General features: G+C 43.2%; 1 protein-coding gene across 1 annotated transcript in view; it reads left to right on the plus strand.

Annotated features, from left to right (window-relative positions):
* LOC124606474 (galactoside alpha-(1,2)-fucosyltransferase 2-like) overlaps positions 1–3,301 on the plus strand; it is a 104,560-nt gene extending 101,259 nt beyond the window's left edge. Inside the window, exon 6 of the mRNA XM_047138456.1 lies at positions 3,065–3,301. Coding sequence (XP_046994412.1) covers positions 3,065–3,301 — 237 coding nt within the window. The remainder of the gene's footprint in view (positions 1–3,064) is intronic.
* The last annotated feature ends 22,923 nt before the right edge of the window (positions 3,302–26,224 follow it).

A 26,224-nucleotide genomic window follows, 5' to 3' on the forward strand; every position in this document is an offset into this window, starting at 1 on the left:
TTTAGTTCTCACACTGTTGGAAAGATGAGTGATATAAATGTTAATGTCAGCCGTGTTGGGAGGCAGCTGAAATGGCTAAAATAGAACAAAACTCCAGGGCTCGTTGGAATCCCTATCAGATTCTGTATCGAATTCGCGGCTGCGTTAGCCTCTCTTGTAATTTATCGTAGATCCCATGAACAAGAAACCGTGCACAGTAGTTAGAAGAAAGCACATATCACACCCATTTAGAAGAAGGTAGTAGAAGTAATACACAAAACGACGGTTCAGTATTCTTGACAGATATTTGCTGTACAATTTTATAACATACTGTGAGCTCACAGTCAGACGTAATGAGGTATCTCTAACAGAACGGCCTCCTCCACTCCAACCAGCATGGATTCTTTTTTTAATATGACATACTGAAAGTCTTGGATCAACGCAATTAGGAAGACGCAGTATTTCACGATTTCCTAAAAGTATTTCACACAGTACCACATCTATGCTTATTATCAAAAATATGATCTTACGACGGTATCAAGCGAAATTTGTATTGGATTGAGGATATCTTGATAGAGAGGACTTAGCATGTTATCTTGGATGGAGAGTTATCGGCAGATGAAGAAGCAACTTCTAGTGTGCCAAAGGAAAGTGTGGTAGGGTCTTTGTTGTTCATGTTGTGTAGTAATGACTTTGCAGACAACCTTATAGTAACCTCAGACTTTTTCCGAATGATATGGTTATCTATAACAAAGTACTGTCAGAAAAAAGCTGGAATAATAGTCACTCGGATGTTCTTAAGGTTTCATAGTTGTGCAAACGTCGCCAGCTTCTTTCAAATGTTCAGAAGTGTAAAATTGTGCATTTCACAAAACGAAAAAACGTTGTATACTACAACTACGTATCAACACGTCACGGTTGGAATCAGTCGCCTCATATATATATATATATATATATATATACGGAATGGAACGATGACATTGGCTCTCTTGTAGGCAAATCAGGTGCACGCTTCGGTTTGTTGCTAGAATCTTTTCATTTGTTTATGACATACGGCGTTATATTCTAGGATAACTCTGATATTTTTGGCTCAGAAACGGACAGTTTGAACAATAAGTGGCATAATTTCTCAATCCTCTTGTCCACTGCTCAGGGCTCTGAGAATCATGACACTGGCCTCCCAGTATATATTTGCTCTAATGTTATTTATTGTTTACAGCGTGAACTTATTCCCAAGAATTAGCGGCTTTCAATCAGTTAGTACCTGGCAGAAATTAGATCTGCATTTGGACCGCACTTCCTTGATTCATAAGCAGAAAGGTGTCAGTATTCTGCTGCGGCAATTTTCAGTAAACTACGCCAAGAACTTAAAAAACAATCTTATCAGTAATTCTCGCACTTTCAAGCCTAAATTGAAGAATTTCCTCAAAGCTTACCCCTCCTATTCTGTGGAACAGTTCCTGGAAAAAATTAAGCTAAGTCCTGTGTTATATTGTTGATTGTGGCAATTATACTAGCAGCCTGTCGTCTACATAGGATTTAGGTAAATTTATTTTATTTATTACTAACTTTTCTGGTGTTAATTTCGTGTACTGCCTCGTTTCACGACCATGGAGGTTTACTCCTCACTTTGGTCCTGTGAAACTTGTAACATTTTAATAAAAGAAAAAAAAAATACTAGGAAAATGCAGTCAGCTTCATTCGTGCAACCTGTTCTAGAATATTACTCAAGTGGATGGGTCCTGTACCAGATAGGAATAACAAGGGATATCAAACATAATCATATTGAGAAGAGTGGTACGAATGGTCACAGGTTTGTTTGACCTATGAGAGAATGTCAGAGATACGCTGGAAGAACTGTACTGGCAGACTCTTCAAGATAGACAAGCTATTCCGAGAAAGCCTACTTACAAAGTTCCATAAAACGCTATAAATTATGAATCTAGGAATATCCTACAACCTCCTACATATCACTCCCATATGGATCATGAGGACAATATTAGATTAATTACAGTGTGCATGGAAGTATTGATTCATTTATTTTATTTTAATCTGTTACCTGTACTTTAAACACATCCTGTACTCATTCTTAAACAAAAATTTTTGCTATCAACAGTAATTGTTTTTCCTATACATCAGCATATTGACCACAGACGTATTTAAACAGTCATTCTTTTCGTGCTCCGTACATGAGAGGAATGGGAAAAAGCTCTAATAACTGGTACAGTGGGACGTGTCCTCCGCCATGGACTTCACAGTCATTTGCAGTGTATAGATGTAGATACAGACGCAATCTGCTACCAACTCCATAAATTTGTTTGTTGTTAGTCACTATCAACAATCTGGCCCCCATCAGTCATTAAAACGGCTGATAGGAGATGAGGTTTTTTTGGGTGTGTTTCCATTTCCATATCAGTCACATTCTGTTTTGTTTCTTGCTGTTTCTTTCATTTGTATTATTTAAAAAAAGTTATGTTTCAATATTGTTGTGAGCTGCTGATAAAGTAATAATTTATCTACTGACAGCTCAAATCATCTTCAGGTATTACAAAGTTATTTACATCAGCCTATATAGCAACATTCGTATTGTGGCTTCAAATTAAATAAAAGCCATTTGCCCTCAGTACACTCAATAGTGAAATGTTCTGCTGGAGCTTTAGTACTAAGTATGTAGAGTGCACTCCACACAAAAGGATGGAACCTGATTATGATAATATATGAAGATCGGTTAACTCTGTGAGTTCATTTTGCTATTGACTGTATAGTATATTTTACTTTTGATAGTGGTGACCCAGGACTGCTTTCATTTCATTTGTAAGATCATTGCCATGTAGCCTACTGTAAATAATTTTATGATAGCTGAAGATGGTCAGATGCTCGAAACTGGTAGTTAATGGAGACTTATTTTATCAGAAGCTCGTGACAGTTTTGAAATTTTCAAATATGAGCTGTGTAGCGCCACCTGCACAAAATATATTGTATTGTTTCTATCGATTTTGAATCGTGCCCCAGGTACACACTCACACACACACATTTTAGCGCAGAGCGATGTTAAGAAACCAAGCTGAGACCCACCTCTTTTCAGAAGGACTCGCCAGCCAGTGTGGGGTTCCTGATGACCTCGGACTCCCCAGGAGATGACCTGTGCCTGCTGTCCTCCTGCCAGCACCTCATCATGACCTACGGCACCTTTGGACTGTCAGCCGCCATCTTGTGTGGCGGGAGAACAATCGTATATGATGCTCCCAGTCACGGCGCCAAGGATGGGCCCTCAGCCCACAAGATGGCGACCATGGTGCCTGGATGGCGACTCGTCGCGTAACACTGCAGCAACCTACTGCTGAAAGTAGAGCACTCTAGCGGACTGGTGTTGTATCTACCTCCTATCTGCGACATTATGCCCAAGTTTTTCTAAAGTTTGAATCCTTGTGTTTCAAGGGCAACGTTCATACTGACTGAGCTGTTGAGGCATGGCTCATGGCCAGGCATTACAGCTCCACCACTGACAGTAACTGTTTCAGTGGTGCCCTACAGCAAAAAACGATGGACTATTTTATAGAAAATAAAACTAACAGTGCTTTATAATAAGGTAAACAACTTCCTAAGACAATAACTAAATCAGTTTTTTGTGTTATTTACATCATCCTGTGTCCTCGTATTGCACTGTTGAGTGCCTTCGGTGAAGTACACATTGCTCCAAATGTCAGGCAACTTTTCACAATATCTGAACTTTTAAAACACAGATAGTGTCGAGCACACACACACACACACACACACACACACACACACACACACACACACACTTTATATTTCAGTCGAGGGATATTTATAAACAAAGATTACTTTATTGTAAGAACCTGTATTTTCACACAGCCACAGTCAGAAAATGCAGGTTTCGACAAAACAGCACTAGGATAATAGTTGAACATCGAGACTAATGCCATGAAATTTAGAAGATCAGAAGCTATTAGATGTAAACCAACAGTTGCAAATAAACTGGAACAGAAATCGTCCAACTTCACAGAAACCACTTTACTTAAAAAGTCGTTTCTCCTCCACAATCGTTTCTATTGGCTTCAACAGTTTTTGAACAAATAATACATTCTGGAGTGTGTGTGCTTGTGTGTTTCGTTAATTCATGTCAATATTTAATTAATAATATGTAAATACGGCTTAAAACTTTTTGTGAAGTGTGCAGAGTGCACGCAAATTTGCACCTAGAAAAAGTACCATTTTCGTAAATAGTAGACATGCTCCACAACAAGGAGACATAATTCACAGACCATGAAAATAGCTGACTACGAAAGTTTCATATTACTTGGCGCTTCTAACCCATCTCTCTATGTGCACACACGTGGGTTTAACACATGTTACCATTTACATAAACTCTATTAAGTAGACTTTTTCGACGACCTTTACAATTCATTCTCAGAACTGTGTGAAGGAACTATATTGTGCCTGTTACATGAAGTTGCTCGATATTGCTAAGCCAATCAGTATTCTTGTTAATCATAATGTCATTTATTCTTGTTATTATTATTATGTATATGTGTCTTTTATTCCTGGTCCGATCAAAGAGAGGGGCTGGAAGTCTTAATCTGATCACGTTAAATTAATACTAAATAGATTTTTGTGTATCGATTTCATAATTTATTTCCCCAAATGAAACTAAAACAAAAACATGGTGCAATACTTTCACAACACATTGATGCCAGTTCCATATATGCACTTCGAATATTTGATGACTTTGACCGAGATGAATGAAACGTAACATCACGAGTGTATTATGTGTGTTTATGGCAAATCCTCTCCATTCCTGCGCGTGCTCCTGCAGTACAGACCGACGCAGTTTATTTTGCACTTGAATGCGAATGCAGTATTTCTCTTCTGAAGTAAACAGCCACAACAATAGACAGTTTTACGGAATAGTCGATTGTTGGCAGTCTTCTGTCAGCATTTCAGTTTATTTCATTGCAGAAGTTCCTCATTGCTGTCTGCAAAATGACTTTCTCGATAGAAGGAAGAACTGAAATTGTGAAAGCAAGTGTGAAAACGTGTTCGAGTGAGAAAACTCGCGAAATTTTCGGTGTCAAGTATACGGATAAAGGACTACAAGCAAAGAGAGCAATACAAAGTCCGTAAAAAAATTAGCGCTCCTACGAATCAGTGCAAAATGTAAAACGACAAAAAATTCTTCCCGTTCACACACCAGAAGTTACTGCAGACATTCACCTAAAAATTATTCAGAGTCTAAAGAAGTCTCAAGTAAATTGACCCAACAGCCGCATGTACAGGTAAGTACGAAAAGTTGCCAGCGGATATTGAAAAATCGTAATCTGAAGCCATAGCGTGTGATGGGAGAATGACAGTGAGAAACGTGTAGATGACTGCACGTGGCTTTTAAATAACGTCAACGATGGTTTGTTAGACTCTTTCCATTACATCATGTGTGATAACACATGGTTTCAGCTTTCCGATCATGTGAATTCACAGAAGACGAGGTAGAAGTAACGGAGAATCCTAACATTGTCTGGCAGCAACGACTCCATTATGAAAAAATCGGTGTTTGATGCTGTGTAAGAGTAATACGCATCTTTGGACGGGTATTTTTTGCCACTACCCTCAACACGATTGCAAATATGGAAATTTTTGATAATTTTTGTGCTCAACTCACTGAATATGACAGACAATGCAGCTTCTTCCAGCAAGATGGGGCAACGTGCCACATGTCTAAGCAACATGCCACACATCTAAGGTATCTCTGGAGCAAATCTATGATGTCTTCACTGAGGAACAAGCTACCAGCAAACATTTATGGCCACTACCTTCGTCGGATCTAACAACATGTGATTTTTTTCCTGTGGGGCACTTGAAGAACAAGGTCTATGAAACAAGTCCATACACAGTGTACGAACTGAAAGACAACATCAGTCGTGAAGTTGCCACCATCTATACCCGAAATTTACGCTGGGTGTATCTGAATATGCTTAGATGTCCACAGCTTGATTTTGCAGAGGGTCTCTTTCAACATCTTCTACAAAAGTTTTTTTCGCTGTATTTCTCACTGCAGATAAATGGCAGTCCATTTCAGCTTTTCGTTTCTCTAATTTCACTTCATTTCGTTTATACTTACATGGGATAATTTTATCTACACCACTGTCTTGAACAGACAGACCATAACGAGCTTTCTTCAAACGGGAAATTTATTTCTCTCTCCTGAATCAGTGCGACTGGCCTGTAACGATTCCTGTACTTGCTTCCAAAACAATCATAAAAATGGTAGTACAGCGCTACTGTACTCAATACACTTTTAAATTTGTTCCCACAACTATTTGTTCTTACACACTCTTTGACAAACAGACGTAACGAGAGAAGTTTCAATGGAAAGTTCACATTTGTGACCGGACTAGGTAGTCAACAACAACAAATTCGTAACCCTTACAGTGAACTGTAATCCACGGCTCGCTGGTAAAGGAACCACAATGGCATTTACTTCGTTCCTTTCTACCTGCGCACAAATGCTTGGGCGACTCGCTCCAAAATATTTTATTCCTTTGCAGATGACACATTCCGAACATGCAACGTTTGCGACGTTTTTCTTGTCAGTCCCAGAGACTCTCAGCTAGCAGCAGCTTGCAGTCATTGCAACAGAATTAACGAATAAACTCGACAATCATCGTTCCTTCATATACTTAGAAGAATGTGATAGAGCCAAGAACCGTATTGAGAACTTCCGAGAAAAGAGTTATGTTTCAGATGTAACCGTATTATAATCTGAATCGCCGAGAAACAATCCCAAACATATAAAAGGAGATACGAACATGCCAAAAATCGAAACTGTGTAAGCATATATATCCAATCAAACCAGTATTTGTGTATCTCAGGATGGAGGTCTTTCCTGATTTACCTGTTATACTTCCCCCGAATACAATTGCAAAAACAACGGTCCCAGACTGCCTACATTTTTTTTTCACAAATTAGCTAGAATTGCGACGCCGCTACTTTAGACTCTTTCGCTGGTCTGTCCTTACTCTACACACACAGGTGAGTTAGTTCAGACTATCCACAGAGATCTCTGACGGAGATTCTCCGTTTCCAATTCACAATTTTATGAGAGCCACCACCAAAAACAATACGTGGCACTTGTAATAATTGAAGTGTAAGGGAATGCACATGGTTCCTCGAACTATGTGACTTTCGGTAAGGTGGCCGAGCGGTTCTAGGCGCTCAGTCTGGAACCGCGCGACTGTTACGTTCGCGGGTTCGAATCCTGCCTCGGGCGTGGATGTGAGTGGTGTCCTTAGGTTAGTTAGGTTTAAGTAGTTCTAAGTCCTAGGGGACTGATGACCTCAGAAGTTAAGTCCCATAGTGCTCAGAGCCATTTGAACCATTTTGAACTTTCGGTAATAACTGAATCTTGTAGATTAGACGACCTTGCAGCTCAATTAACTTGTCACTGAGGCTTTTGTAAAGACGTAACTCAGGTGGGAGTTCATTCAGGCCATGCGCAGAGATATCTGAAAGAGATTCTCCGTTTTCAATTCGAAGTTTTCTTTAGAATCACAACAAAAAAACTACTCTACACTTGCCTCTGACTAATAACCGAAGTGGAAGGGAATGCACATCCTTCCTCCAACTACATGACCTTTTTCGAAAATCTAACTGAATATTGTCAGTAACGTAAACTTGTAGCTCAACTAACATATCACTAGGGGTTTGATACTGAACTCAAGTAAGCGCAAATATTGTTACTGGTGACTTAGTATGGCGTACTCAACAACATTACATCAGTGTTTGCCTCATTTACAGACTTATATTTATAGCTGTTTTTAGGTTGATTAATATCTCCGAGTAGAATGGAGCAATAGCAAGCCATTAATGTTTATTTTTCCCTGGGTAGCATGTCAGATGCTGAAGTGTGCTCGCATAGATGCAAAGTGGTTAGTCTATACTGCAGGCGTAGTTCAGTTATGAATGTGCAGAAAACATTAGCACAATTACGAGGGTCGTTCAGTAAGTAACGCCCCACTTTTTTTTCTCAGAACATACGAGGGTTGGAACTTAAATAGTGGCAACTATTTATTCACAACCGATACAAAAGAGTTACATGTTTGCACCTGTTACTGTTCTTCAAAGTAGTCACCAGCGTTGTGTAGAACCCGTTGCCAGCGATGTGAAAGGCGTAGTATACCGTTAGCAGTGTCTGTTCTGTTGATGGTAAGAATGGAGCGGTCTACTGCCTGTCGAATCTCTGGAACAGTTCTGAGGCGAATGCCACGAAGTGGTTCCTTCGTCTTGGGAATCAAATAAAAGTCACAAGGACTTCAGTCCGGGCAGTATGTTGGATGGTACAGTACTTTCCAGTCCCATCGACCGAACAGAGCAGCCACAGATTGCGCAGTATGCACCCGCGCATTGTCGTGTAAAATGATGGGTGGGTTGCGCAGAAAGTGTCGCCGCTTCTTACGCAAAGCTGGTCGCAGGTGATGCTCCAAAAACGAACAGTAATACTGTGAATTGACGGTCTGCCGTGGAGGAACGTAATGCGTTAGGATAACACCATCACAGTCGTACACGAGAATCACCATAACTTTAGATCGCTCCACTCGCACAATCATCAGAACAGGCTCTGCTGCCGGTATACTACGCCTTCCACATCGCTGGTAACGGATTCTACACAACGTTGGTGATTATTCTGAAGGACAGTAACAGGTGAAAACATGTAATTATTTTGTATCGGTTGTGAATAAATACATCTACATCTACATCTACATTTATACTCCGCAAGCCACCCAACGGTGTGTGGCGGAGGGCACTTTACGTGCCACAGTCATTACCTCCCTTTCCTGTTCCAGTCGCGTATGGTTCGCGGGAAGAACGACTGTGTGAAAGCCTCCGTGCGCGCTCTAATCTCTCTAATTTTACATTCGTGATCTACTCGGGAGGTATAAGTAGGGGGAAGCAATATATTCGATACCTCATCCAGAAACGCACCCTCTCGAAACCTGGACAGCAAGCTACACCGCGATGCAGAGCGCCTCTCTTGCAGAGTCTGCCAATTGAGTTTGTTAAACATCTCCGTAACGCTATCACGGTTACCAAATAACCCTGTGACGAAACGCGCCGCTCTTCTTTGGATCTTCTCTATCTCCTCCGTCAACCCGATCTGGTACGGATCCCACACTGATGAGCAATACTCAAGTATAGGTCGAACGAGTGTTTTGTAAGCCACCTGCTTTGTTGATGGACTACATTTTCTAAGGACTCTCCCAATGAATCTCAACCTGGTACCCGCCTTACCAACAATTGATTTTATATGATCATTCCACTTCAAATCGTTCCGCACGCATACTCCCAGATATTTTACAGAAGTAACTGCTACCAGTGTTTGTTCCGCTATCATATAATCATACAATAAAGGATCCTTCTTTCTATGTATTCGCAATACATTACATTTGTCTATGTTAAGGGTCAGTTGCCACTCCCTGCACCAAGTTCCTATCCGCTGCAGATCTTCCTGCATTTCGCTATAATTTTCTAATGCTGCAACTTCTCTGTATACTACAGCATCATCCGCGAAAAGCCGCATGGAACTTCCGACACTATCTACTAGGTCATTTATATATATTGTGAAAAGCAATGGTCCCCTGACACTCCCCTGTGGCACGCCAGAGGTTACTTTAACGTCTGTAGACGTCTCTCCATTGATAACAACATGCTGTGTTCTGTTTGCTAAAAACTCTTCAATCCAGCCACACAGCTGGTGTGATATTCCGTAGGCTCTTACTTTATCAGGCGACAGTGCGGAACTGTATCGAACGCCCTCCGGAAGTCAAGAAAAATAGCATCTACCTGGGAGCCTGTATCTAATATTTTCTGGGTCTCATGAACAAATAAAGCGAGTTGGGTCTCACACGATCGCTGTTTCCGGAATCCATGTTGATTCCTACATAGTAGATTCTGGGTTTCCAAAAACGACATGATACGCGAGCAAAAAACATGTTCTAAAATTCTACAACAGATCGACGTCAGAGATATTGGTCTATAGTTTTGCGCATCTGCTCGACGACCCTTCTTGAAGACTGGGACTACCTGTGCTCTTTTCCAATCATTTGGAACCTTCCGTTCCTCTAGAGACTTGCGGTACACGGCTGTTAGAAGGGGGGCAAGTTCTTTCGCGTACTCTGTGTAGAATCGAATTGGTATCCCGTCAGGTCCAGTGGACTTTCCTCTGTTGAGTGATTCCAGTTGCTTTTCTATTCCACTATGCCACTATTTCAGTTCCAACCCTCGTATTTATTGTTATGACTAAGAATTTGGTGACAATATACATCAGCATGTCCACGTCCTATTTTTCACTCCCTGACTAACACTCTCGTCACCTTCTAAGTGTTTCCCCATAGAGAATCTTTAAGCAGCCCAAAGAGATGAAAGTCCGAGAGTGCCAGGTCTGGACTGTGGGGTGGATGAGGCAATGATGTCCATCCCAATATGGTGATGTATTTCCGGGTTCTCAGACTCGTGTGTGGGCGTACATTATCGTGTTTGAGCAAGATTTCTGTTGGATTCTTGTCCGATCGAACACGTCGGAAACGGTTCTCGAATTTATTCAAAGTCTTCACGTATGCCTCTGAATTGATAGTTGGCCCTCTTGGCATCACATCCACGAGAATGACGCCATCACAATCCCAGAAGACTGTCACCATGACTTTTCCGGCAGAGGGTGTACTTTTGAATTTCTTCTTTTGTGGTGATTGAGGATGATGCCACTCCATGGACTGCCTTTTTGTTTCTGGTGCAAAGTGGTGCACCCAGCTTTCGTCCCCCGTAACGATCCGTGACAGAAAGACCCCTCCGTCGGTTTCAAAACGCTCCAACAATTCAGACGAAATGGCCTTTCTTTGAATCTAGTGGTCCGCTGCGAGCGTTCGTGGAACCCATCGTGGGCACATCTTACAATATCCGAGAGTCTCGATCATTGCAGACGCACTTCAGATGCTGACCGACAACTGTAGAGCAAATTGTCGAGTTGTGATGCGCCAGTCGGCACGAATAATGGCAACCGCACGATTCAGCATGTCTGGAGCAGTGACTGTGCCAGTACATCCAGAGCGTGGCTGATCACAGAGCTCTGTTTCTGCATTTCCCGAGGTTTTAACTTTCTTTACCCATCGCCCAAATGTACTCCTATCAACTGCAACGTCGCCATATACTACTCCCAAACGTTTATGGATGTTCACCACGGTTTCTTTTTCTGCACACAAGAATTCAATAATAGCTCGCTGCTTGTAACTTGAGTCGTATGTAGACACGATTTTGACGCTGTACTACGGCTCTGCCATCTGCCAGGATGGTTCGAAACTTCACCGGCGCACACAACAAATATCAAATGTGAAGCACCAACAAGGACCTTTGTCTCTGTATATTAAAAAAAAAAGGGCTTTACTTGCTGAACGACCCTCGTATGTTACGTCTTTGCAGGAAGACTGTTTAATGCAGAGAAAAAACGACCAGCACACTGATGTACACATTAAGCTATCTCATACAAAAATATCTGCACTGACATCCATTACACGAAACACAAGTTACAGCAAACCATCCACAAATCCATCTAACCAATCGGATTTCCTACTGATGACACGTAATGACGTGAACTGAAGCGTATCTCAGTCTGTTGGAAACTTCGCAAAAGTATACGGTAATGCAAGAGTTCCTTAGTATTACTGACTTAATTTTTTTTAAATAGCTGATGTAGGCACCGGTGGTCTAGCGGTTCTAGGCGCTCAGTCCGGAACCGCGCGACTGCTACGGTCGCAGGTTCGAATCCTGCCTCGGGCATGGATGTGTGTGATGTCCTTAGGTTAGTTAGGTTTAAGTAGTTCTAAGTTCTAGGGAACTGATGACCACAAATGTTAAGTCCCATAGTGCTCAGAGCCATTTGAACCATTTTTTTGATGTAGGCACTTTACTGGTGTCCTGTAAACTGTACCCAGAAAAGGTCGACGAAAGGTTTAGTAATCCACCTGTCCGAACTTGGCTGGCAGGTAGATAAGCCGAGGGCTCTTATGTGGCGTACTGATGAAGAGGACTATAGATGCTAGAACGACAGCAGTAATGCCAAAAAAAATTACAGTCGGAAGTGATCACCATTTATTTTATTTCTATCTGCCGCAGTCGCAATATTTTTTATTTATTAATGGATGTACACAGGAAATATAAACCAAATTAGAAACACGAATTTTAAAAATCATGTCTCTTTTACTTGGCAAAGCGTACCTTAAAATAAGTATAAAACAGGCCCACACCTGAGAATCATCATATGGTGCATATATTGTATGCTACGGTCGCAGGTTCGAATCCTGCCTTGGGCATGGATGTGTGTGATGTCCTTAGGTTAGTTAGGTTTAAGTAGTTCTAAGTTCTAGGGGACTGATGACCTCAGATGTTAAGTCCCATAGTGCTCAGAGCCATTTAAACCATATATTGTACATAACATATGCTGTCATATTAACTAGACCACATAAGCTATACTCAGCTTCTCCATACACTTCTAGCTCAACATGGGCGCGTTCTCCATTTGTGAATTCAAAAAAAAAAGAAAACAATTTTCCTTGTAATTCGAATTGTGCATATCATTGCCAGTATTGGCAAGTGGAAGGCATATGACCATTATAAAGTTGTATATTAAGAAAGATGTACTTTGAAACTACAGATGGTTGTCATAAAATAACTTATATAATGACAAAATACATTTCTTTACGTTGATAATGCGTACCAGGATTTTTTGGATTAGGACACAGTACACATCATAAAAGAAGGAACTGCATGCTTTAAACGTTAAAATAACTAGAATTAGCGTAATATTCATATGTAAGAGGGCATATCGTAGAACATCATATCAACCACTGCCCTGGCACCAGGATGTTTACTACAGGGTGCTGTATATAAAACCAGTACGTCTCACACCCAGGATTCAAGTAGCAATGAGCTAACTGGTAATGTTCTGTTTAAGATCGTCTGTTGTTCGAAGAGTGACAGCATACACTTTGTTTTTTAGTGTACTGCATAAATAAAAATTATACAATGCTAAGGCTGAGGACCTTGTGGGCCAGAAGCCTCTACTGACAAGGCTGTCTTCAAGGAACATGTTAGTGAATTGGAACACACTTTAGTTGTATGTGTGAACAGTTGCTCCATCTTGTTGGAAACCTGCGTACAGTTCCTCTGCCTCTGTTCATTGTGCGTGGAGAGAGTCAAAGATCTCTAGATATCCAGCACTGTTTACAGTGCAATTGAAAAATATGTGGCCAATAATGCTCATCCTGGATAGCGCACACCAAATATCTGTCTTCTGTGAAAGGATAGATTCCTTGTGCACAATATGTAGGTTGTCCTGCGACCAGTATTTGCAATCCTGGGAGTTTACATAACCTGACAAATGAAACCGGGCCTCATCTGACATGAAGTAAAGTAAGGGGTTAGCAACTGATATTAACATCTAGTTACAATAATGTTCTCTTTCTTCGTGCCATCAAATTTCAACTCTTGCACCAAACTCGTATGTAATTTCATACATTTCATTATACGATGACACTATGTACTACATACATCAACTTTCTCCAGTAACCTCCTTACTGACTGCTCATAATGTCCATGTTAAATCTTTTTATAGTTTCAGGGGTCCCCACGGTCAGTCACGTATTCCTCTGCACTTTCTGAACGGTTCCTTAAGTCCTCCATTTCTCAGACAGATCTTGAATAGACCTGGTCGTGGGGAGTTTCCTACCAGGATACTGCGCTTGAAACATTTGTTTACATTTCTTGATGGAGCTTGTCTTTATGAAACACTCCACAACATCAATTTGCTGTTATAATGCAGACTACCCCATTTCTGTAACAAATCAACAAAACGAGCTTCGCACAACTGACGCACGAACACGCACCTGCAATTAACTTTCAAATAAAATGCAGTGTAGCCAACTTTCTAGACAGTGTTGCTGCCTCACAAGCGGTTTTACTAGAGATGGTTAACCGGTAAGTGAGGCATATTCGTTTTATGTGGGACACACTGTATTTGGTCAATTGCAATGCGGCATTAACACGGTTTGGACGAGGCAGCACAGCAACTGAGAGCATACACCAACCACCCATCTCCAATAGAAGTGATCCCCAGCACATGGATGAGCTGAGCAGTTATACTGGAGTGGATGCAGTCTTCCAAAGCACAAATAGGCTATGACTCACAGGGAGTGTTCACAGTTCATCAACCAGACTATTGGGGTGGGCGAAAATTTCACTGGGTGCAGTTTTCATATAGCCTCCTTTTTCCTACGTGGCTGCTGGCTGCACAAGTAAATAGGCATGGACGTCTAGTCGCATAGCATCTCTGTAAGGTGCGTGTACAGAAAATGAAACTTGGTGATTTTCTTTTCTACCAAATCGGACTTAACATGACACTGATCAAGACTAAATTATAAGGTTCAAAAATTATATCTTTCCTTTGCTGATCATTTTTTTTCATCTCGTTTTGTCTAAGTTTCTGCTATGATATCACAATTTTTTCTCGCCTGCTGATCACAGGTGGAGAGGTTAAATCCCTGCTGGTATTGGAATGTGTATAGTAATATTGGACATCAGCTCTTGCCAGGGCAACCAATAGATCAATGGACTAGCGTATTCAAAACCTCTCATAACTTTTGAATTGTGGGGTGAATTCAGTCCATATGTCATATGTTTATGGGCACACTGCATCTGCTGTTCCGAGCTCAAGTACCTTTCGTGGGGTATGTGCTCGAACAGTGTCCTCTGCAGGTTCTGTTCCTCGTGGGTAATATCTGTTATGATTCTTGTCGTCAGTTGTTATGATGACAGGTGGCCAATGCTAAATAGAAACATATATTGCAGGTTTGGCAGTGAAGTAGGTAAGGAGCTGGCTGCATAAACTGTATCTGCAACTACTGGAATAACTAGTAGTCGTTGGTAAAAAATAATATACGAGGTGCATTCAGGTTCTAAGGCCTCCGATTTTTTTTCTACAGACTGGAAAGAGATAAAACATGCACATTGTTTTAAAAGAGGCCGCGTTTATTGTCAATACATCCAAGAGATGGCAGCACCGTACAGCAGATGGAATTTTACCGCCAGCGGCGAGAATGAGAACTGTTTTAAATACTTAAAATGGCGACGTTTTCCTTACTTTAACAGCGTGTAATCATTCGTTTTCTGAATTTGCGTGGTGTGAAACCAATTGAAATTCATCGACAGTTGAAGGAGACATGTGGTGATGGAGTTATGGATGTGTCGAAAGTGCGTTCATGGGTGTGACAGTTTAATGAAGGCAGAACATTGTGTGACAACAAACCGAAACAACCTCGGGCTCGCACAAGCCGGTCTGACGACACGATCGAGAAAGTGGAGAGAATTGTTTTGGGGGATCGCCGAATGACTGTTGAACAGATCTCATCGCCTTCAGAGTTGGCATTTCTGTGGGTTCTGTGCACACAATCCCGCATGACGACCTGAAAATGCGAAAAGTGTCATCCAGGTGGGTGCCACGAATGCTGACGGACGACCACACAGCTGCCCGTGTGGCATGTTGCCAAGCAATGTTGACGCGCAACGACAGCACGAATGGGACTTTCTTTTCGTCGTTTGTGACAATGGATGAGACGTGGATGCCATTTTTCAATCCAGAAACAAAGCGCCAGTCAGCTCAATGGAAGCACACAGATTCACCGCCACCAAAAAAATTTCGGGTAACCGCCAGTGCTGAAAAAATGATGGTGTCCATGTTGTGGGACAGCGAGGGCGTAATCCTTACCCATTGCGTTCCAAAGGGCACTACGGTAACAGGTGCATCCTACGAAAATGTTTTGAAGAACAAATTCCTTCCTGCACTGCAACAAAAACGTCCGGGAAGGGCTGCACGTGTGCTGTTTCACCAAGACAACACACCCGCACATCGAGCTAACGTTACGCAACAGTTTCCTCGTGATAACAACTTTGAAGTGATTCCTCATGCTCCCTACTCACCTGACCTGGTTCCTAGTGACTTTTGGCTTTTTCCAACAATGAAAGACACTCTCCGTGGCCGCACATTCACGAGCCGTGCTGCTATTGCCTCAGCGATTTTCCAGTGGTCAAAACAGACTCCTAAAGAAGCCTTCGCGGCTGCCATGGAATCATGGCGTCAGCGTTGTGAAAAATGTGTACGTCTGCAAGGCGATTACGTCGAGAAGTAACGCCAGTTTCATCGATTTCGGGTGAGTAGTTAATTAGAAAAAAAATCGGAGGCCTTAGAACTTGAATGCACCTCGTATATTGTACTTAACTTGTGTTACAGGCTTCTTCATATGCTGCATACATATAATTACAAACAGATATCTAGAGAGGCATTACTTATGCCATACTTGACTAAGCGCCTTGTTAGAGGTTGATTTCACTCAGCTGAAGGCTATTCTACATTCCTAGTTGAGGTCCCGAGCAAGAGTGGGCGAGAGCTCGCTAGAGACTTGTCAGAAGCCGCGGAGCACGCTAGCAGCGCTAGTCGCGACTGGCGGGTCCAGCGATATCTACGAGGGCGGTTCAGAAAGTAACCTCCGATTGGTCACAGTGCGGGTTGTGGGGGGAGTAGCGACGCCATCTGTGCGTTCACGCACTCAACAGGTCAGTCGGCATCAAGCCGTGGTCGAGTGAACGTCGTACCTGCGCTAGTTTAGTTTTTGTGGCAGTTTGAAATGTGTGCTGCAATAGAAAACCCCGCCAAATGTGAAGTGCGTGCTGTCATAAGGTTTTTTACAGCCAAAGGATATTCTGCAGCAGCTATTCATCGTGAGCTTTGTGCCGTGTACGGACCAAGAGTTATGAGTGAAGGAGTTGTCCGTGAATGGGTACGTTTATTTAAAAGTGGACGAGAAAACGTTCATGATGATAAGAGGAGTGGTAGACCATCATTGGTGACTGACGAACTCGTTCAGACAGTTGATGCAAAAGTTCGTGAAAATCGACGTTTCTCAATGTCGGAGTTGTCTACTGGTTTTCCACAGATTTCTAAGACTCTCTTGTACGAGATAGTTACAGCAAGATTGGGTTACCGTAAGTTCTGTGCACGATGGGTGCCCAAAATTCTTACCGACCACCATAAAACTCAAAGAATGGCCTCTGCATTAGACTTTCTGTCACGTTATGAGGACGAAGGAGAACCATTGTTGAACAGAATCGTGACCGGTGACGAAACCTCGATTAAGTACGTGAACCCTGAGACAAAAGAACAATCAAAGATGTGGGCACATTCAAATTCGCCTACCAAACCAAGAAAAGCCTCGCAAGATTTTTCTGCCAGAAAACTGATGGCAACGGTGTTTTGGGATGCCAAAGGGGTGTTGTTGGTTGAATTCATGGAACGTGGTACGACCATTAATCAAGACGTGTACTGTGAAACAATAAAAAAGTTACGACGGGCTATACAGAACAAACGCCGTGGTATGCTGACTTGCGGTATCGTTTTTTTGCACGATAACGCCTGTCCCCACTCTGCTCGCAGAACAACGGCCCTTCTTGAGTCCTTCAAGTGGGACGTTATCAACCATCCACCTTACAGCCCAGACCTGGCGCCAAGTGATTATCACCTCTTCATGCATTTGAAGAAATGGCTCGGGTCACAGCGGTTTGATGACGACGAAGAGCTCAAAGATGCGGTCACAGGCTGGCTCCAGGCACAAGCGGGTGATTTTTATGCAGAAGGAATTTCAAAGCTTGTGAAGAGATACGATAAGTGCCTCAATCGCTATGGAGACTATGTAGAAAAATAGTGCAAAGATGTAGTTGTAAGATGTATATATTAAAATATTTTTATTTAACTTGGTGTATTTTTTTAAATCAACCGGAGGTTACTTTCTGAACGGCCCTCGTATTACGGACCGCGGTCGACATCTGCAACACCTAACAAGTGTGGTATCGAGCGTTGATACCACAATTTCCCTAGGAACAAAACCGCTGGATAGGAGAGGAATACCTCTTACCTACCATTCCCCACTCATAAGAATGGAGCATTACACAAATTTGTGTCTCGCTGGACCGTCCCTTGTTGTCACATATGCGAGATTAGAGCAGTGGCACAAGGGTAGCCTCACTCCACCACTCATATTGAATATGCTAACTGCTCTGTATCGTGGAGTAGATTGTTGCTCATCGCTTCTTGCCACGTCATTTCTCCTAACAGGGCAAACAGCTTCATTATTATGCCATGTGCTCCGCTGATCTCTATCAGTTTCGAATTCGTCCAAGGCCAACAGAAGGTCGAGTGACTCTTCTACACACTGTGTAACGTTTGTAGCAAATAGACACAGGACAAATCGAAATGTTGTGGTTCAAATGGCTCTGAGCACTATGGGACTCAACTGCTGAGGTCATTAGTCCCCTAGAACTTCGAACTAGTTAAACCTAACTAACCTAAGGACATCACAAACATCCATGCCCGAGGCAGGATTCGAACCTGCGACCGTAGCGGTCTTGCGATTCCAGACTGCAGCGCCTTTAACCGCACGGCCACTTCGGCCGGCGAAATGTTGTGCAATATGTCTGAAGCCCTACTGTGGATAGCATATTACATCATTATTGATAACTTGCTAAGACGCCAATTTACTTGGAGACACCATTTTGACTTCTCACTGGCTGAGTGTATACACACATATTCCACATGAACAGACCTCGGAAGGCCCAACGGTACCGACCGACCACCTGGTCATCCTCAGGCGATAGGCGTCACTGTATGTGAAATGGAAGGGTATGTAGTCAGCACACTGCTCTCCAGCCATTGTCAGTTTTCGTGGCCAGAGCCGCTGCTTCTCAATCAGGTAGCTCCTCAATTGGCCTCACAAAGTCTGAGTACACACCGCTTGCCAACAGTGCTCAGCAGACCCATCCAAGTGCTATCCAAGCCAACAGCTCTTAACTTCAGTGATCTGGTGGGAACTGGTGTTACCACGAAGTCCATTGGCAGCTGAGCTTAACATGACCTAATATGGTAGTGTTGATTTTCCAAGTCGCTTATTGGTCAAAACGTACGAGACAGCTACTTCGCTATTGCATATGACAGGGTTAGGTGGTGTCCATCAATGTGAACTATTGTGTGTGCGAGGTCCCAAATGACAATTATTAATAGCATGACCTGCAGTTGATTCACTACTCAGATATGCTAAAGGTGTTATTAAGAAGTAATTGTATTAAGAACTACTGTGGCTGACATAGTAATTAGCGATTTAAGTTTGTGACTTACTAAGCAGTTAGTCATGGAGAATATAGTGCAACATATCATGATTGTATTTTTGACAGAACTGTGGTAAGAATTGCAATGTTGAACAAATTAATGTCATCCTTAAAATGAATTTATGTGGTCTTTACTGGAAGGCAAACCAGCATCTTCCCAGATAATTTGAGCCACTATTTCATAAATGTAACCATGGCCATGCATGATCTTCTGCAAGGACATCAACTTCAGGGGACACAAGTTGAGCAGTTAGAATCCTGTGGTGTATGCCTGAAGATGCATGCATCCAACTGCAGGCCTCATTGTATTGACATGCTGTTACAACCAACTACCCTAGCACAGCTTTTAGAATGGAGGTGCTGCGTCCAGATCAAGACTGTAATTATTTGTCTATGCACCCAGTCAGGTACTCTATGGCATATCACAGCTGTAAGTGCCTCTGGCTCAAACAGGGTATCTAGGAGACATGCTAATGAGACTACAAGCTCCATAATTACCATAATTAGCGTTGCAGTCAGGCCTTGTCCTCTGGCAGTTGGCACATTGTTGTTGGTTATACCTACAGTGCTGTGCCAAAAATATCTGCTCAAGCACTGGGTAAGACTCAGTATTTTCCTGTAATGTCCCACCACACCAGTTTTGTTTCTCCCATAAGGTGTTGTTCGCACCTGCAGGTTTTCTGTTGATTGGGTAGTGGTGTAGTTGTAAACCACTCTTTGAAGTTCTCAACAAACTCTATTGGGTATGGGGTATAACGACCCTGTATTACTCCTGGCCTGCTACATTAGTTCACAGTCTCTCCTTATTTTTCCAACAAACTTTCCATACAGCTAATCTCATTAAATAATTCCTCCAGGGATACTATGATGACTGTTTCAAGTGATAACATCAATTGTTAAGAGGTCAAGAATTATAATTAATTCTAACAGTCAGTAAAAATCATCACTTTTGATAACATTGAGCATTTCAATCCACATGCCACAATTTGCTACTGGTCGCATCCACACTGAAGCTTAAGCAATGACTGAACGAGTCACAGATATGGTATAAAAGCCTTAAGACGACTACCGAGCAGTGCTGATGAATGCACAATCTAACAGCTGTCCATGATTGTCTGTGGACAGTGGTGCCTCATGGAGTATTGTTGGCATCACCCTACTAAGACTGTAGACTCTTTGCCATTCCATAAAATATCCAAGGAGTGTGGACCTCGATGTATTCCACAATGTGGACCAGTGTAAGGTGGCTGTAATGGTCGTTTCACTCCTTCAATGCATAGCATGATGTGCATGCACATCTCCATATCATGGGGTACATACAATAAGGCGTGTCATGTCGAGAAGCATGCGATGGATGGACTTATGCAACGTGTTCATGAAGCTCGAGCAAGAATTTCAGTTGGTCCTCATTGATATTTAGCGTGTTTGTATCAACAGATTCGCTGGGGAGACGCAATGTTCCTCTATGTATCAGCTCTCTGGTTGAGGAATTAGTGTCCGGTTTGTATGTTGTCCTCAGGCCTTACAAAACTAATGGCAAGGCAGTTGTCCAAGACATGTTGTCCTCTGGCCTTACAGAACTAATGGCAAGGCAGTTGTCCAAGACATGTTGTGATACATGATTGCTGCTTTCCATGAATGGTGCCAGAACTTCACCACCTCATTACTCACTGCGTGGTAGTTCGGGGTCTTGTGATACCTATAGCTGCAAAACTTGGCTAGTTGATTCAACAAAAAAATGGTTCAAATGGCTCTGAGCACTATGGTACTTAACATCTGAGGTCATCAGTCTCCTAGAACTTAGACCTACTTAAACCTAAGGACATCACACACATCCATGCCCGAGGCAGGATTCGAACCTGCGAGTTGACTGAACAGTTCAAACTCGAATTGTAGTCCCCAGTCAGTGGGGACAACCAAATCTCTTTAACCATGCAGAGGCAAATGCAGAGGCTAAACTCTCAGCCGTATTATTGTCTAGAAGAACTGCTTCTGACCATTGTGCATACCGATCAATCATTGTGAACAGATATCTGTTCCTGTTTGAGGGCGGCAGTAGTCACACAATGTCCAGATATATGTGGGCGAAGCGTGTTGTCATGTCTGAGAACTTACTGAGAGTGGCGTGGACATGACAGGGTATTTTGCTTCTCTGCTTGCCTGTGGAATGCCAGTGGAAGGAATAAACGATGTCTTCATTTGGAGACATCGCACTATAGTTTCATCTCTGTGCCAGAGATGTCGGCCAACTACAACTGGAGTGATGAATTGGCGTCTTCTATGAGAGTGTGAAGTTCATCATCAGTCTGCTGCACCTGCACCATTGCCATAAAATCTATATGGCTTGTCACACTGCTGATACATGAAAGGCAGTTTGCTACAATATTATCTATACCAGATATGTGTCGAATATCTGTGCAGAACTGATGCATAAACTCGAGATGGTTGAAGTGGTGTGGTGAGCAACCTGTTCTGTTCTCTTCAATAAAATTCTTCAGGGTATCAGACCGCATCGTCATAATTTAAAATGCGCCAACGTTTCGGCCAGCGTTGCAGCTAGCCTTCATCAGGGCCTAACGTTAACTGCTAAATGAACACACTTGGTTCCTTAAATAGCTGCACGAGAAAACCGTGTCGTTACTTGATTGGCTGTAAAAGGAGGAGGAGGAGGGGTGAAAGGTATGCTTTATTGGTGTTTCCTTTATTATCTGTCATTGGCTGAAATAGGTGTTTTCTATTGGTCTTTATATTAATCCACCCCATTCGAGGAGACGGACGAATAGCGAACAGGTGATGGCTGTGACGTCACACTGTTTCCATGCTGTCCAGAAGCCGGCTGCGGCGTGCCATTGCTTTGTGTGCTCGCGACCACTACTGCGGCTCTCCGCGTGTCTGCATGGGCCGCCACGGCTCTGCCGCCGCTCCGTAGCCCTGCTATTGCAGGCAGCCAAGACCTCGGAAGCTTGTACCCGTCCTCTCTATTCATGTTGGCGGGTCTTTTGGCTATTTCTATCGCCTCTCTAATCTTTCTTTTGAAAGTGAGAGGCTGTTTCGCCAGGACGCGGGCTTCTTGAAAAAATATTGGTTTCCCGCACTCGTCTCGGTGTTCCGCCACTGCTGACTTAGTGTGTTGTTTCAGGCGGATATATCTTTCATGTTCCGAGAGCCTTGTGCTAATCGGACGTCCCGTCTCACCTATGTAGACTAATCCACACGCACAACCAATTTCATACACGCCAGCTGTGTGTAGTTTGTCACTGCATCCTTGGTAGAACCGAGCATGTCTGATATTTTGTTTCTGCTTCGGAAAATTGGTTTGATGTCGGCTTTTCGTAGAATTTTGCCAATACGTTCGGTGACCCCTTGTACATATGGTAACACAGCAATGCTCTGTGCCTCCTTCTTCTCTTCCCTATTAGTCTTCTCCCTTGTCGACATGGTGCTGTCTATCATCTGCTTCCTATAGCCATTAGTTCCGAAGATGGACCTGAGACGTTCAAGTTCTGTCTTCAGATGTTCTTCGTCGCTTATCCTGTACGCTCTCTTCGTTAGCGTGTGCAGGGCGGACTTCTTCTGCGTGGGGTGATGGTGGGAGGAGGCGTGAAGGTACCTGTCCGTATTGGTTGGTTTCCTGTACACTTTGTGGCCAAGTTTACCATCAGGTTTTCGATAAACTTCCACGTCGAGAAAAGGCAGCACCCCCAAGTGTGTTCATTTAGCAGTTAACGTAAGGCCCTGATGAAGGCTAGCTGCAACGCTGGCCGAAACGTTGGCGCATTTTAAATTATGACGATGCGGTCTGATACCCTGAAGAATTTTATTGAAGAAGACAACGGCCGCGGAAGCTTACGCTTACGCTGTTCTGTTCTGTTTGAATACATGGATCGAGGAATTATCATCTAGAAATAGAGTAAACACGAATCTCGATCTGTGGGCAGAAGTACTTAATGGGTCCATAGATTGCTAACAATCTCAGTCACAAGCACTTTTCTTTGCGATAATGATAGCTTCCTTGAAAAGAACACTAGCGGCTGCTCAGTGCCTTCTATGTACTGTTGAAGTGCTGTGCCAATAGCTGTCTGATTCGCGTCGATGATCAAAGCTTAGGGCACGTCAAGTTTCGAGTGTGCGAGTAGTTTTGCGTCAGCCATATTCTCTTTGACATTGTCAAAAGCAGTATCATTTCCTCTTTCAATTTTATCGAGCAGCTACCTTTCCTCTTTGGTTCTGCGAGTGCTGCCTTCAATGGTTCGAGAAATTTGGTAGGGTGCAGGAAGTGATGGTGGTAAAAATTTAACCTAAGAATCTGCATAATTCTTTGACTGAAGAGAGCTTAGGCATGTGCATTATTGTATTTACTTTTTCCGTCAGAAGCAGACGACGAGGTGAAGGTATCTTGTCCACAAAAAGCGACTTCTGGCAGTCTGAAAACACACTTTGCTGTGTTAAAAACAATGCCATAATGTTGAAGGCGACTAAATAGGTCTTGCAGGTGTTGGCGGTATGGCTATTTGCCAGCCAAGAACACTAGCACATCTTCTAGATACGCGTAGCAGAATGGAAGGCCTTGAAGGATCGAATCTACAAATCTCTGCCAAATCTGCCCCGCATTCCTCAAGCTGAATGTCATGAATATACTCTCAAAATGTCCAAAATCTGTCATTGTAGTTGTTTTCGGAATGTCCACCTCGGCCAGTCGTACTTGCGCATACGCCTTAGTACAATCTAGGACGCTAAAGATGATTTTGCGTTGCAGAACGTGGTTGTAATCTCACAGCAATGGTGTGGGCTATCTATAAGGTACTGTCCTCGCATTTAGTGTATGGTAATCTCTGCAAATACGCAAAATCCCATTGTTTTTAGTCACAAGGTGAAAAATGGGGGACCATGAACTGCTGGACAGTCTGATAACGTCTTCGCGCAAAATGGTATTAAACTTTGCTTTCAGTATTGCGAGTCGATCAGGCACCAGATGACCTGGCCTGCAAGAAATGGGAAGGCATCTGTTGTCTCTACGTGGTGTTCCATATTGTGTAACAGCTGTTTTGAAGCGCTTGGCAGCCTGGTTGGATTCGGGTAATTGCAGAGCAGTGTACACGCCATATTCTGTCTGGACTAGCTTCGTACTGTGACAGGTGCTTCTGCAGTAGAACCCAGCAGCTTTTCCGCAGTAGAACGCAGTGGCAGCAAGCCTGGTGACGCTGTCAACTAGCCGAGCGTTTGTCGCATCTGGCAAGAGGTTATGTGAGACAAAAGATCAGCGCCAATGATCGCCTCTGGGACGTCTGCGATGGTGAAGTTCCAGCCGACTTGGCGATGTAGTCCTAGATTCAGTTCCAAATTCTTCAAACCTACATACACGACTAGCCATTAAAATTGCTACACCACGAAGATGACATGCTACGGACGCAAAATTTAACCGACAGGAAGAAGATGCTGTGATATGCAAATGATTAGCTTTTCAGAGCATTCACACAAGGTTGGCGCCAGTGGCGACACCTACAACGTGCTGACATGAGGAAACTTTCCAACCGATTTCTCATACACAAACAGCAGTTGACCAGTGTTGCCTGGTGAAACGTTGATGTGATGCCTCGTGTAAGGAGGAGAAATGAGTACCATCACGTTTCCGACTTTGATAAAGGTCGGATTGTAGCCTATCGCGATTGCGGTTTATGGTATCGCGACACTGCTGCTCGCGTTGGTCGAGATCCAATGACTGTTAGCAGAATATGGAATCGGTGGGTTCAGGAGGGTAGTACGGAACGCCGTGCTGGATCCCAAAGGCCTCGTATCACTAGCAGTCGAGATGACAGGCATCTTATCCGCATGGCTGTAACGGTTTGTGCAGCCACGTCTCGATCTCTGAGTCAACAGATGGGGACGTTTGCACGACAACAACCATCTGCACGAACAGTTCGACGACGTTTGCAGCAGCATGGACTATCAGCTCGAAGACCATGGTTGCGGTTACCCTTGACGCTGCATCACAGGCAGGAGCGCCTGCGATGGTGTACTCAAAGACGAACCTAGGTCCACGAATGGCAAAACGTCATTTTTTCGGATGAATCCAGGTTCTTTTTACAGCATTGGTCACATCCGTGTTTGATGACATCGCGGTGAACGCACATTGGAAGCGTGTATTCGTCATCGCCACACTGGCGTATCACCCAGCATGATGGTATGGGGTGTCACTGGTTACAAGTTTCGGTCACCTCTTGTTCGCATTGACGGCACTATGAACAGTGGACGTTACATTTCAGATGTGTTACGACCCGTGCCTCTACCCTTCATTCGATCCCTGCGAAACCCTACATTTCAGCAGGATAATGCACGACCGCATGTTGCAGGTTCTGTACGGGACTTTCTGGATACAGAAAATGTTCGACTGCTGCCCTGGCCAGCACATTCTCCAGATCTCTCACCAATTGAAAACGTCTGGTCAATGGTGGCCGATCAACTGTCACTACTCTTGGTGAACTGTGGTATCGTGTTGAAGCTGCATGGGCAGCTGTACCTGTACACGCCATCCAAGCTCTGTTAGACTCAATGCCCAGGCGTATCAAGGCCGTTATTACGCCCAGAGGTGGTGGTTCTGGGCACTGATTTCTCAGGATCTATGCACCCAAATTGCGTGAAAATGTAATCACATGTCAGTTCTAGTATAATATATTTGTCCAGTGAATACCCATTTATCATCTGCATTTCTTCTTGGTGTAGCAATTTTAATGGCCAGTAGTGTAGCTATGCTGGAGTTGTTGTGTGTCGTTAGGCAGAGTATAGTGGATGGCCTGCAGCGATACCTCCAAAATCTTGCGAGAATTCTCAAGTCAGATCCAGTATCAACAAGAAATTTCAAACCAGAATTGTGGTCATTAATAAACAGTCACTTCGATGACAAGCTGCCAGGTACTTATAGAACTGCCAGTTTTGGGCATTTAGCATAACTGCAGGGGGTGGGGATACGTTTCCTTGCTTT

The sequence above is a fragment of the Schistocerca americana genome, chromosome 3 (genome assembly GCF_021461395.2).
Source record: "Schistocerca americana isolate TAMUIC-IGC-003095 chromosome 3, iqSchAmer2.1, whole genome shotgun sequence".
NCBI classification, from domain to species: Eukaryota; Metazoa; Arthropoda; class Insecta; order Orthoptera; family Acrididae; genus Schistocerca; species Schistocerca americana.